The 14,234-nt window shown below is 37.5% G+C and overlaps 1 protein-coding gene across 1 annotated transcript; it reads left to right on the top strand.

Annotated features, from left to right (window-relative positions):
- The first annotated feature begins 4,723 nt into the window (after window positions 1–4,723).
- On the top strand, window positions 4,724–14,091 carry LOC132614249 (uncharacterized). Its single transcript, XM_060328665.1, has 7 exons — window positions 4,724–5,377; window positions 9,627–9,736; window positions 12,531–12,742; window positions 12,823–12,914; window positions 13,030–13,132; window positions 13,223–13,365; window positions 13,461–14,091. Exons 1-7 carry the CDS (start codon window positions 5,135–5,137, stop codon window positions 13,569–13,571), a joined length of 1,014 nt encoding a protein of 337 aa, XP_060184648.1. The 5' UTR covers window positions 4,724–5,134; the 3' UTR covers window positions 13,572–14,091.
- Window positions 14,092–14,234: the final 143 nt, after the last annotated feature.

Raw genomic sequence — 14,234 nt, 5'->3', positions numbered from 1 at the left:
AGGTTACAAGCAGCCAAACAGAGGTGGGGAGACATATATATATATATATATATATATATATATATATATATATATATATATATATATATATATATATATATATATATATATATATATATATAATCTATAATCAAACTACCAAGACAAGTGCAAATAGACAGATGCTACACTTATTATTTTTGTAAAGCAATCTTTTGTTTCAGTTTTAGCATTGCACTAAGTTCAACAAGATCCAATTTTATCAAGTTCATCAAGCTTAGTTAAACTCTACATGGCCATAGTATAATCGCTGGTCATAGAAGTCATCTCAATTCAACCAGTTTCAAAAATCATTAGGATGCTTGAATAGATTCTCTTTTCTTGTGAGTATCGGTGGACTTTATATGACTTAGGAGTAGTGGGTAATACCTATTTTCTGTATCTCATGATCAACATTTCTGTAATATGTGATTTAGTGTGTTATGCTATTGATAGTGGATTCAATTGATAAATGGAAGGATAAAATGCACCAACGATTGTGATTGAGTTCCAAATGAGTCGTGACAAATGATTGTGAGTGTAGGGTGAGATTACTTGTTCTAAGCTAATAGGCTGATTTAGAGAAGTGGTAATAAGGTAAATCGATTGATTGATTTGTTGTGTGTCGGGGTCAACCACCCTGTTATGTGTGCTTTAATTATTCTATTATGTTGCCTTGATGCCATGCGTAGTTGGTAGATATTGAATTCTATTTTATCCTCTTGATTGGGATAGAATTGACATACCCGTTGTTGGTATTTGTACTGGGATATATGGTTGGCGTACCTACTGTTATTGGTATATTGTTGGCATACCTACTGTTAGTATTGTGATGTGATACGTTGTTGGTGTACCCCATTGTGGTACTTGTGATATTGAACTTGATTGATTGACATACGCATTGCACACATTCTCTCATATTCATGATGCATGGCCGATACCCGGTGATGACCCGGTATCGTTGATTGTGTGAAACTGATATTTGATAAACTCTTTTACTTGAGTGATTGTGAAAAGATCGATGTCCGAAGATCAATTCCGGAATCGTTGATGGTATAAAATTGATATTTGACAAACTCTTTTACTTGAGTGATTGTAAGAAGACCGATGTCCGAGGTTCAATTTCGAAATCGTTGATTGTGTGAAACTGATATTTGACAAACTCTTTTACTCGAGTGATTGTGAGATGGCTGATGTCCGATGATCTATTCCGGCATCGTTGTTGCATGGCCGATTCCGATGATATCCCGGAATCGTTGTTAGTGCATGGACTTCGCGGGTCCTCTAGAGTGGTGCCGGTGAGACTCCCCCTGTGAGCAATTAGCCAGGGTCCCATCTGTCTGTTGGGCAAAGATCCAGGACGGGTGGCACTTACACTTCGCGAGTCACACTGGGTTATGCTACCGAGACGTCGATATTTCTGTCAAGAGTACATGTGTACACCTCATTTGCATGGCATGGAATTGTATTGCATTGCATTATGGCTTGTTTGAGATGATTTGGTGTTTACTGGTGATGATTGGATTCAGATTGATTTATTCAGACTTGGCACATTTGGGATTAGATGCTCTACTTAGGCAATGACGTGTACTTGGATCTGGATTTATTGATTGAACTTGTTGAGGTATCCCATAGACCGTCCGTAAGATTAGTTATATGTTTGGTCTCTATGTGATGTAGGATAACGGGTGCATTAATGATGAGTTGACTACTAGACTGAAATGATCGATTTAATGATATGTGAGTTCCGAGATCGTTGTGAGCTTGATTGGTGAATTATTAGAGTGAAATTGATGCTTAAGGGTATTGATATATAGTGTTTGGTAGATAGACGTATGACTTGATTGGGTTGTTATCATGTTTATCTGTGAATTCTTTTACTGATATGTGTTACTAACCGTTGTTGGCCTATGATACTTACTCAGTACAAATGGTATGTACTGATATTGCACTTGCTACACCCTTTTTGGGGTGTAGATTGTTTCAGGTGATTGATCGAAGCATATGTGGAAATACACGGTGCCTATTTGGAAGGCCTTCTCCCATTTCATTCCGGGATGGAGGTTGAGTCTTAGAATGTAGTGGTAATCTGAAGTCATTTGCCGTTCTTGTACTAGTCTAGACCAGGTCGTGGGAACATGAAGAGAGTCCTTATCTATTTAACGGTTGTAAATATTTTTCATATTGGAGTTTATTAAGAAATTGATTTCCGTTGTTAATTATCTTTACTTGATTACTGTGTATTGATTGAGGGTTCGCCTACCGAGGAGGGAAAGGTAGGTGCCCGCGCGATCCTAATTTGGGTCGTGACAATAAGACTCAAGTTTCTTGTAATCATCAACAAAACTGCCCTCTAATTTCTGAAGAGCCAACCTCTTGGCCCTTTTGAGCTTATCCTGTGACACATTTAATTCAAAAACATTCTCCAACTCCCCTTTCATGTCTTTCACCTTGTACTTAGGATTGTATTGAACCTTTCTCATATACAACTGAGCCAAAGTATTCTGATCAGCCCTAGGATTCTTGAAACATGAATCACATGTGTGTTCATCAATAAAGGTCTTGATTTTCAAGCAAGTATTGTTGTTATTGTTATCTCTTGACACTACAAAAAAAAAAAAAAAAACAGCATTTAACGACGGACGAAATCTGTCGCTATTTAGCATGTATCCATCGCTAATCATGTTTTGCGACGGATTAGCGACGGAACGTTGGACGTTTCTATTTTGCTCATAGCTAACCTCTTAGCGACAGGAAAATCAATTTCGTAGCAAGTTTAGCGACGCACAAATCCGTCGCTATGTTGTAACGACTGAAAATTCTGTCGCTATTGTTATACAGTCCATCGTCAGTTTCATAATTCATTTCGTCGTTTAAGTACATTAGCTCCGTCACAACATAATTGAGTCATCCATGCCCAGCTTTAGCGACAAAAAACATTTTGTTGCAATCCGTTGCAAATTCTGTCGCAAATATTTTCTTTTAAATCTTTTAATTTTATTTTAAATACACTTGTTGGACATAATAAACATAAATGATGAAATACCATTAAAAATAACTGACATTCATATAAAATAATACTTATAGAAGGTTCAAAATAGATTACAAAATCCATATCATATAATTAAATCCAAAACATCGACCAACTACTGAAAAGAGCCCACATCCATCAAGCACTGTTAATGCATAATTTGTTCTTTCTAACAAAAGAAGACCATATAAAAAACTAATGCACGGTGAAAGACTACGATCCATCATCTGAAACTGAAGGATCCACCTCATCAACGTTACAGTAGTAGGAGGAGGCACTATAGATGTCACATCTGATGAGTCGTCGGTAGGAGTATTTGCTTGATTTGGTGGTGTAGAAATCACAAGGCGTGCCTGCTCAATAAATATAGGAAGCATGTGTTCAGTAAGTGTAGGAATCAATCACATCACTAACTCCTCCAAATTTGTTGTTGGTGCTGATTGATAAACTGAAGGCGGAACTGATGAAGAAGCATCTGATCCACAAGAGACACGAAGATTTGGCCCATAGTAACTTTTTACTTCAGATCCAAGACCATATATTTTTCTCTTCTTTTCTCCTCCCGCGGTTTGATAATATGTTTCAAATTGATCAATATCAGACTGAGACTGTGATTTTTCCCATAACATTTCTTGATATCTTTCCTGTAATAAGCAGTGAAATTAAAACAATCAACAACCATAACCATTCAACTTTACCAAATAAAAAAGGAAAATAAGAAGATATGGCATTATGGGTAATCTTCACTGTCCCTGAAACTTGGAATTTTCAAGATTGAAACAAGAGATAAAGTTTGAAAACTATGTACATAAATTCAGCAACTAGCCCTAGTTCTATTTGTTTTTTTAACCTCAACCCTTTCTTATTGACCATTGCATAAAAGTTCACAGTAGTTCTAGCTTCATACACATCCTTGAAAGTCATACCCAGCTCTAAATCCTTAAATTGTTCCAACCTATCAGTTACAACCCTCTTTCTTTCTTTGCTAATCCCTTCAAGATTTATAAAATCAGATTCAGAATCATCTGATTTTTCTTCATTACTTCCCCCAAGAGTATGCTCACATTCAGCAGCTACATCAAGGTCTATGAAAAATGTTTCTGTGTGATGAGTAATATTTTGAGCAAAAACCTTTAGGTTAGATGCATCAACAACAAAGAAGTTAATAGCATTTAATTCTTTAGAGAATAAGCACTGTAGGGTCCTTATACCATCATCATCAACAACCAAGTAATAGCTCCCTGAGGGGCCAGTCACTAGAAGTTGTTTTACAACCCTAAACCCACAATGTTTTGTAAATTCTTCATACACAGATTTATATGTAATCATACAAGCTTCATAACCGGACAAAGTGTGCATCAGCTTTCTATTATAGACTATATCATGTGAAAAGACCCAATTACCCCCATAGTGGAAGACCAGGCCCGCTTTCTCAATCATCTTCATGGACAACACATGCAAACAATAGAAAAAGACACATGGGGGACCAAATACAGCCATAAACAAATAGCTATCCCAACTACCGAAACATCATCAACTTTAAAGGATCACAACAACCTAAAAACCTCACCTTTAATGACCAAATAATTGTTCTTTAGTATATAAAAGTACATAAACAACTGTAAAGAAGGAATAACTTACTCGATTCTAGCATAGTTTATAAACCCTAACCTACCCCCCCCCCCCCACACACACACAACGAGAACCCTTCTTCGATCAGAAATGGTGCAAACCCTAGAATCGTACTAAGAGAAGAGAGAGGAGAGATGAGTTAAAATGAGAAAAGGAATGGGAATTTAAGGTGGGGTTGGGTTTTCTAGTGCAGGTTAGTGGGTTTGAGTTAAAATAAGTGGGATCCGAGTTTAAATTGGGTTCTATTAGTGTAAGGGCACGAGTAGCCCAAATTGTAACGGTTGGAGCATGTGTGAGCCAACGTTTAAATGACAGACGTATGCGTGAAATTCATATAGTTGAAGGGCACATCTGGCCCTTTTCCGTATTTTATATACTTAAGAGACAAAATCTATACTTGAACGGTTCAAAAATATAACTATCCCAATTAATATTAGGATCAGACAGAAAGAGATGGAGATGATGGATTCAAGAGAGGAAGGACAAATAATGTCAGCAGCAAATTACTATTCCAACGACTTTGAATGGGACCTACTTCGCCAGGATATCGAAAAAGATCCTTCCTTTGCTCACCATTTGCTTCCTTTTCCTAATCAAAATCAAGAAACCCATTTGTCTTCTTTATGTACCCAACAAGAAGATTCTGAAGCATGGAATAACTTCCACACTCGCCATTCCACTGGCAAATTCTTCAAGGTAAACTAATATCTCCTCCGTTTCAATTTGTTTGTCTGGTTTTGACTCGGCACCAAGTTTAAGAAAGTAAGAAAGACTTTTCAATCATGTGGTCTTAAACTAAACATAAGTAGAATGTATCAAAATTCTCTTTAATCTTGTGGTCTTAAATATGCCGCGTGGAAAGTTGAAATTAAGGAGTTACTAAAAAAGGCAAGAGACATTCTTTTAAGTAAGACAAATATATTGAAACGGAGGGAGTCATTCACTGCTGCTGTTGGTAGTGTTCTCAGCTTGCATTTGTATAGTTTGTCCCTTCCCTTGGTTAAATTGGTATACTTTATTAATGGGGTTGTTTGTCTTGCATTAGAGAAGTGGTAGAAAGCTGAGATTTTCCTGAAAGATTTGAACTTTAATAATCTTAATGGGAAAAGATTGTTTGTCGCTCATAGACGGATTCAGGATTTGAAGTTTATGGATTTTGCAGTAACCTCAAGTTAATATACAATATAACTGGGTTCACAATCAAATATTTATAGATATTTAAATACATACTGCGGGTTCCGGTGAACCCGCAGTAAACAGTCAGGATCTGTGCTGTTGTCACTGGTCATTAGTTAGATGTGAAATACTAGTATCCATGGTTGTGTGAAACGATTTGGTAAACTTGGAGTGATTTCAAAAGAAATTTGAAGGTTACGCAGAAGTGTTTGTTAGTAGCAAACCAAGCTGGAACCTGAACCTCGTCAATCAAGGTTTGATGACTGAGAATTCGCACCTTAGGCTTGACATTGGATGGTTGGATAGCTGAATTAACGTCAAGGTTTGCTTCCAATCCAATTTATCGTGTGCATTGTGGTTAAATGCATACTTGTGACCTTTGAAACTCAGAAAGAGAGAGCATATAGAGGTTAGTATTTGAAGGATTATTTATACTACTTTTACCGAGGGTGGAGGATACAGTTGTACTAGCAATGTTCTTCTCGAGATACTATGCCGAGCACAAATTTTTGGCCCAGATACTCTGTACGGAGCCTAGGTTTGTGCATTTACTCAGTTCTGTTGGCCAGGTCTATAAATTGATCCAACACTTAAGATCTTTATTACTGAGGTAGTTGGTCCATGATCCTTCTCTTTTTCTTCTTCTTTTGATATGTCAGTTCCATGATCTTTGAGCTCATTGGCAGTGCTAAAAATAGTACAGAACCCAGACCACATACTTCAAGGTTTGATGATTGGATGTCACACAACAAGATTTGAAATTAGATCCTTCTGTAGCTGACTCAGCTGCTATGCTTGCTTCCAATCCTTTATACTTCATACATCGAACATACACTAGTACAATTCCTGGGTGGCAGATGGGGAACTAGGCAGGAGCTAGATAAAGTGTAGAGCTTCTCGTAAGAAAACTTGTGCACATTCTGTACATTAAAGAGCAAAGTACTGCATTTTCAGGAAGTCTGCTACGGAGAAATTTATTCAAACTAATTTTTGAAATATGAACAATTATCCAAGCATAGCTCATTGGCCAAGATATGCACCATCAAACCTTAATTTCATGCTCAGAACACTAGCTTTTGTATTTTTACTACCAGAATCTTGTGTCTCAAGACTTGATGATTCAACCCTTGCTCCTGAAGGCGCTTGAGATTGGAGCCATAGACATCTGGCGGAGCCACTAGGAGTTGCTTCTAATCCTAGAGACCTAGTGTCTTGTACTTTGAACCTATGACTATAAATGACTCTTGGAGTGCGAGATAGAGTTTGATGCGTATCTCAGATAAGGACTTAGGTCGGAGTAAGTGCGAGGATGGACCTACGGAGATAGTTTCATATGAGAAGGTGTATATTACATACCATCTTGACAGAGAGCTTACGGGGAGATTTGAGTTATAGTAGGAATTTTCATCACTTCTTCTAGAGATAGATAACACCCTATCGTAGGATGATGCTCATAGTATGCTCTGTGATCTAAGTCTAATCAGTGCAAAAGTTAGGTGAGTTGGATTACTATTTTGAGCCCACTAGTGAACCATACCTACTTATATATAATTCTGCTACTAACTGATGCTTCCACTTTCATACGTAGAGAAGTTTCTAAATATGGAAGAACTTTAGAGTTGATCGTTGAGACACAATGTCTAAAGTCGACCACGGAGATTGAAGCTCCATATTTTAAATTTTCTCCTAACTGTGCACCCCACCGGCTATACCAACCATCTTTCTTCGATCTTTTCTCTCTTGGGTGTGCAGCCATGGCAGAGCTCATCTCCATAGTTTTGAGCTCCATTTTTCTTCTATGTCAAACAGATTCATTCCCTACGAGTCTCATCCCAATACTTGAACCTCAAATCTCATTGAAAGTACTTATACCTTTAATATGAGATCCTTTTGTGATAGTATTATTTTCTTGCCTAGTGCGGGTTATCTCTCTTGTGTGGTTTGCGGGCTATTGCACAGGAGTAGGGTTTACCTTGTGTGCACCTGAAGGGTAGCGGCTACGGTTTCCCTTGTCATAATATATATATATATATATATATATATATATATATATATATATATATATATGAGATCCTTGCAAGTTATAGTTGGCTTCTACCATGTCTAACTTTATTCATCACATAAACTACCAGGAATAGGTATTGGTATGAGAAACTATGACTTGAGAGGTATGATAGGAGGAGCTATGATATGAGGAGCTATGACATGAAAGGTATGATATAAGGAGCTATAGAAAAAGAGGTGTTACATAACATTAATGACAAAGAAGTACAATAGGAAACCAAGAGTAAAGCTATAATATAAACAAAGACAAGGAAGCTAAGGTATGAAAGCTGCATGCTAGTCTAAGGAATTGAAACACTAGAAGGGAAAGTGTCATACTTCAAAGGAAGACCTAAGAGCTCATTCCCATGACCTCTAGGTTCTGTGTGAATGACCAAACTATACCCTTTTTCTCACTCTTATATGGGCTGGTCTTGGCGTTATGGAATCGTTTCGCATAATACAGCCATGCTTTGGCATTTCAAGTAAAGATCCAAGAAAGTATTCATACCAATTTGTCATATTACTTCCACATTTAGAAGTTTCTTCACATTTTGATGTTGAGTAGTAGATTTGAGGTTGGACTATGGCTAGCTCCATGGGTTTAAGATTGTGGGCTAACTTAACTCAATGATTCAAATCTCAAGTTTTGGACCATTTAGAAGACCTATTCCAGAAAACAAAGTATGTGAACAAAGGGTTTGACGTTGCTTATCTTGGGCAACAAGCTACACTGGAATGGTCGGCATTGTCTCTCTTGTAGAACATTTCTGTCCCAGAAAAATCTCTCTAAAACAGTCTCAAATAAAAGCATGCTCTCTGCTCACAATGATATGCAATATGCAAATGTCTTCTTATAGGAAGCTCTATATTCACTCCCTTTCTCTTACCAAGTCCTCCTGAACTTGGCAATGAAGCTAAATCCATGAGCCTCCTTGGGCATCTTACAACTTTCACACATTAGAAGTATGCATTTGAGGTCTGAGTTCCAAAGTCTATAGGATTGAAAGCAAGCTTTGGCAGCTGAGTTACCAGGGATTCAATCTCAAGTCCAAAGGTGCGAAGTCCAAGACATCAAGTTTTGATGTTTCAGTTTCGAGTTTCGTGCTAGTTTTAGACTACTAGTTTGATGTATCAGATAATTAGCAAAGAATTGTACTTGGCAGTTATTTTGTGGAATCCTTTCTTATACCATGGTGAAAACCTAGATGGTGACTAAGGGAAAAAATGCCTTGCTCTTTCTGATCATCAAAATGTAAAACAAGAGTGAGGTTTTAAAAAATTGGCTCCGTCTGTCACAACTTCTATATTACAACTACTAGAATCTGTTACAACAATGATCGCTATGCTTTTGTACCATAAGAACTTATAGCAAGTTTAATCAGATAATTTCTTGTTCAAATTGGAAAAGGAAGTACAAGGTTTATTTTTCTCGTATGTCAACTTGAAAGAGCTGAGTCATTTACTCATTGCTATTGCTTTGGCTGTTCTTCTTTACTTTTAAACTCATCCGTTTTCTCTTCAAATGACATCATCAGGTTATTGGCTTTCAAGACTAATGGTCATCATCTGCTTGTTTTGCAATTTCTTTTGGTTGCATATTTCAGTACTCGTATATAGACCTGATCGGCAGTTGCAGCAAGAAGAACAGAACCATTCTGTGAACTGTTTGAAAAACCTATATTCCACTTTACGTTCTTTCTTTAACATAAGTGCTTCCATGTAGGAGCGGCGGTACTTGCTTAAGGAATTCCCAGAGCTAGCCTCTTGCAAGGAATGCTCGACAGTTTTGGAGGTGGGATGTGGAAATGGTAGTACAGCTCTGCCAATATTACGGTGAGGAAGAACTTCACTTGCTTTGAGTGACTTAATTATTTAAACACTTTTAGGCTGAGGAAGTTTGCTACCAATATTCTCTTTCTTTAAGTGCATAATTATTAGCCACTAGTCCTAAGAGAGTTTCTTGTTCATTGATATTTTGACAACCCATAATTAATTATATTGAGTGGAGCTATTTCTAAGTTGGTCACTCATTCGTTTGTTTACCAAACACAATATATGAGGCTTATATGCTCAAATGGATGAGTAGAGTAGAATCTCTACTTTCTATTCAATCTCACCTAGGAAGAACACTGCTGATAGACTAGAAATAAGAAGTAACATGAATTCAGAGCTGTATTGGTTTGGTGGTTGTCACGACCCAAACTGGAGGCCATGACGGGCACCCGGGGCCTACCTGCCGAGCACCGCTAACCATACTTTTCTATCATGATCATGAACAAGAGTGGACCTCAGGGGTCACCAGATGAAAGTCTGCTAAATCATATGAAAAATATACTGAGAAAAGGATGAGCCCAAGAAGACATACTATGCAACTACTGGTCAAAAACTGAGCAAGCCGACAAGGCCACTGAGAAGTACTATACAGCGAAAATATAGGCTGAAGGGGCCATACAAAACCTAGCTAAACTATGACTGTCTACAAGCCTCTACTGGAGTATCTGACATAAAAAGGTCGGGACAGGGCCCCGCCATGCGTGTATGTACACAAAAGAATATCGTACTAAAAACTAGACTGCAACTCCGGAACAAGAGGAGTGCTCCAATGTCAGCTGAACAACAACCTACAGGGGCGGATCATCAACCTGCCTACCTGAACCTGCGGGCATGAAACGCAGCGCCCCAGGAAAGGGGCGTCAGTACGGACAAAGTACTGAGTATGTAAGGAACAAAGAACAACATAGACATGAAGGTAACATGAGATAAAAGAGAGTCAAGTTGTACATCTGAATGCCACTGAGGGCGTATGACATGCATGCTTTCTTTTAAAAATATATATATATATATATATATATATATATATATATATATATATATATATATATATAAAAGCCACACTATGGGGTTGTATCATCATCATTAAGCCACTCTTTGGGGCTATCATCATCATTCCGTACCCAACTGCAGTGGTGTGCACAATAGGTTCCGTACCCAGCTGACTATAGCGCGGCTCGGTGTCATAAAATAGATACATATATATATAATGCATGCATGAGAGCACAAAGAAGTGTTACGACTATAGGAGTGACGTAAGGTCATTGCACCTCCGATTATCATTATGGAACTATCATCATTAACATAACTTACTTTGAAGGATCACTAATCATAAGGCAAGATCAACATCATCATAAAGAGGTCAAGAACAAAAGCTTCTAGCATATCTAAGAGTAGAGTCGTTATGGAATGACTTTCGTTTACGTTTCGTTTCGCTATAGATTATGCCAAAATGAAAGAAGAGTTAGCCTTAACATACCTCAAGTCGTCCAAATAATCCAACAACAAACTTATCACCACTAGAGCGCCACTCCTAAAAGGAATACATATACGACTTAGATGGCACTTGTATATCACGTATATCAATGATAACTCGATTCTAAAGTGAAATGGACAGCCTTTCCCCTATTTCTTAATCATCACCACAAACTCCACAACCAAAAATTAACAACCTCATATGATCTCCTTTAAACTCATATTCACAACATTTAAAGATATACCATTGAGCAGCCCCATATACACTTGTATACAACACTTCTTCAACATTAACTATTATCCCTCGTAACAAGATTTTGCTCAAAACACACTAATCATCATAGCTCAAGTTAAATTAAAACTCAAAATAACATCAAGTTCATGTTTGAACCTTTCCTCCAATTTCTTTCCCTCAAACCTTAGCATAATTATCACATAAACTCATAATCATGGAAATAAGATGAAATCTTACCTCAAGAACACTTCAATTCCAAGATCACTTCACCTTGATATATCCTCCAAAGCTATTACAAGAAGAAGAGACAAGTTTCAACAATACTTTGAAAACCCTATGCACTTGATTCTCACTTTAATCTTTGATTTTATGCTTGGGGAAGTGATTGAATATAATAGGAGAGGTTTCTAGAGCTTATCTGAACTTGGGTTTGGTTTAAAATGACTTAAGAATGAAGGGAGGTCTTAATATATAAAATCAGAAAAATCCACCGCCATAAAAAATACGGTCCGTAAAAAATTATACGGCCAACTTACTGGCCGTATAAAATTATACGGACCGCATAGTGGTCTGTATTTCACCACCTCCCAGACTGCTTTCTCTGTAAATTTTCCAAATCCTTAAATGCTGTCCATATCACAAAATACGGACCATATCTGTATTTAATATTACCAGAATCAATGTTTTTCAAACCTTTCCGCTTCGACTCACTTATTCTCTGATCCTTCTGTAACTTACCAAACATGAACTTAAACCCTTATAAACATAAGATAGGCATGTTCATCCTCGTATAACCTCAGAAACAGCCCCGGTGTCCAAGACTATGGCAACTAACATATGACGAATCTCAATGTATAAAACTACGAGGTGTAACAGTGTTGACCTAGCTACTGGACCTTATTTAAGAGCAATGTTGAAGAATCTTTGTTCTTTCTCTAGATTAAGTTTAGCTTTATGTGGTTTCATCTCTTCATTACAGCAAGGCTCACATACTTGTTCGCTTGCTGATTGATTTCTATGTGCTATGCCAAGATTCAGAACCGTATTATTCTGATCTCATTGCTGAAACTTTACTTATCTCTTTAGTGGAAACAAGAGCATCTCTCTCTATGCCTGTGACTGCAGCAAAGAGGCTCTTGAGAGGGCTAAAGAGAATATTGACGCTGCTAATATAAACTTGGCTAAAGAACGTTTTGCCACATTCCAATGTGATTTCTCTGCAAGTGGATTTCCAAACTGGTTAGTCTGCACTTCTTGCCGTGAAAGTTTCTTCCAGAAGCAAAATATGTGCTCCGCAGGTTGGTAAATGTATCAATTCTTCTGCATTTCATTGTGTATGCAAAGAGGTGCTTTTGAATGAAAGTGTTTTCTCATGCAGATGCAAGAAGCTGCAGTAAGCAAGATTTCCCCGATCTACCGATATCTGCCAAGAACAATAGCTGCATTGGAGGAGTAGATTTTGTTACCTTAGTATGTACATTCTTAATTATGTCTATAATCAAGGCTCCTTTTTATTCACAACTGTATAGGTTTCTACAAAAATCAAATATCTAAGTATATGGATATTTTATTCGTAATCTGCCAGATATTTACACTATCAGCTGTGCCACTTCACAGGATGTCGAGAGCAATCACAGAATGCTTCTCCGTCCTAAAGCCCGGAGGGTTGTTGTTAGTCAGAGATTATGGTAATAGCCTGAGCCAAGTTCGTATTTTTTTAATGATGGGATCTGTTTAGTTTTTCTCCTAGTATCTGAATTCTGGGAGTGTGAAATCAGGTCTTTATGATATGACCATGCTTCGGTTCGAGCCAGAGCAAAGAGTAGGATACAGGGAGTACATGCGTTCTGATGGAACAAGGTCTTACTTCTTTTGCTTGGATAATGTAAGAGATCTCTTCTGTGGAACAGGATTCAGTGAGGTATTTATTTCCCATAGGCTACTTTGTGGAACTACAGACAGGGATTTTGGTTTCATTGCCAATAAACGGTAACATATTTATGAACCTTTTTGCAGCTTGAGCTTGAATATTGTTGTGTCCAGTCAGTGAATCGACGGAATGGGAAGAACATGCGAAGAGTATGGATTCATGGGAAGTTCCAGAAGCCACATGTCCACTTAGGTTAATAACCCCGTGGTTTTGATTGGAGAAAGTGAGCTTGCAAGCAGCTAAATTAATGTTCCTTGAGCTTAAGAAACTGAAAAAAAGAAGATAAACGTGTGTTATTTTTTACCCTTAAATCGTCCTCCAACAGAGCTAAATCTATGATGTGTAGAAGTGGAATACTTGAGTATAATGTCAGTGCCTGAGATTCCTTTGAATGAAAGATTCAGTCTTTTTCTAGCTATACATGCAGAGAAGCCTTAGTCTCGTAAAACATATGAAGTAGTGCTGTGATTGTATGATGAGATGCAGAAAAGGATGAGCAAAAATTTGACAAGTTGGTCATATTCTTTGTGCTGACTTCAGCAGTTTGTTATCTTGAGCTTGGGGCTATTTTAAGGTCAGTTTACACTGTGATGGTGCAGTTTGGTTTGAGAAGCTTCTCAAGGGTGAATTATTGTTGTTCCTTTGGAAGAGAATTTAATTGTGAAAACTAAGTCCAACTTCAAGGCTGGAAGTAAAAGATGTGTGTTTTCAATTAAACTTTTTTACCTTATCATTATCAGACATTCAAACATGGAATATAGAGGATATTGCCATGCTACATCTATGGTATGCATGTATCTGCTGAGCAGTTTTTCTATTCTTGCAATTATGCATGTCATTATTCAACTGGTCATGGCATA

Source organism: Lycium barbarum, chromosome 10 (genome assembly GCF_019175385.1).
Source record: "Lycium barbarum isolate Lr01 chromosome 10, ASM1917538v2, whole genome shotgun sequence".
Classification (NCBI taxonomy): domain Eukaryota; kingdom Viridiplantae; phylum Streptophyta; class Magnoliopsida; order Solanales; family Solanaceae; genus Lycium; species Lycium barbarum.
Note: the sequence above shows the minus strand (reverse complement) of the source record. Positions and strands in the feature narration are given on the sequence as shown.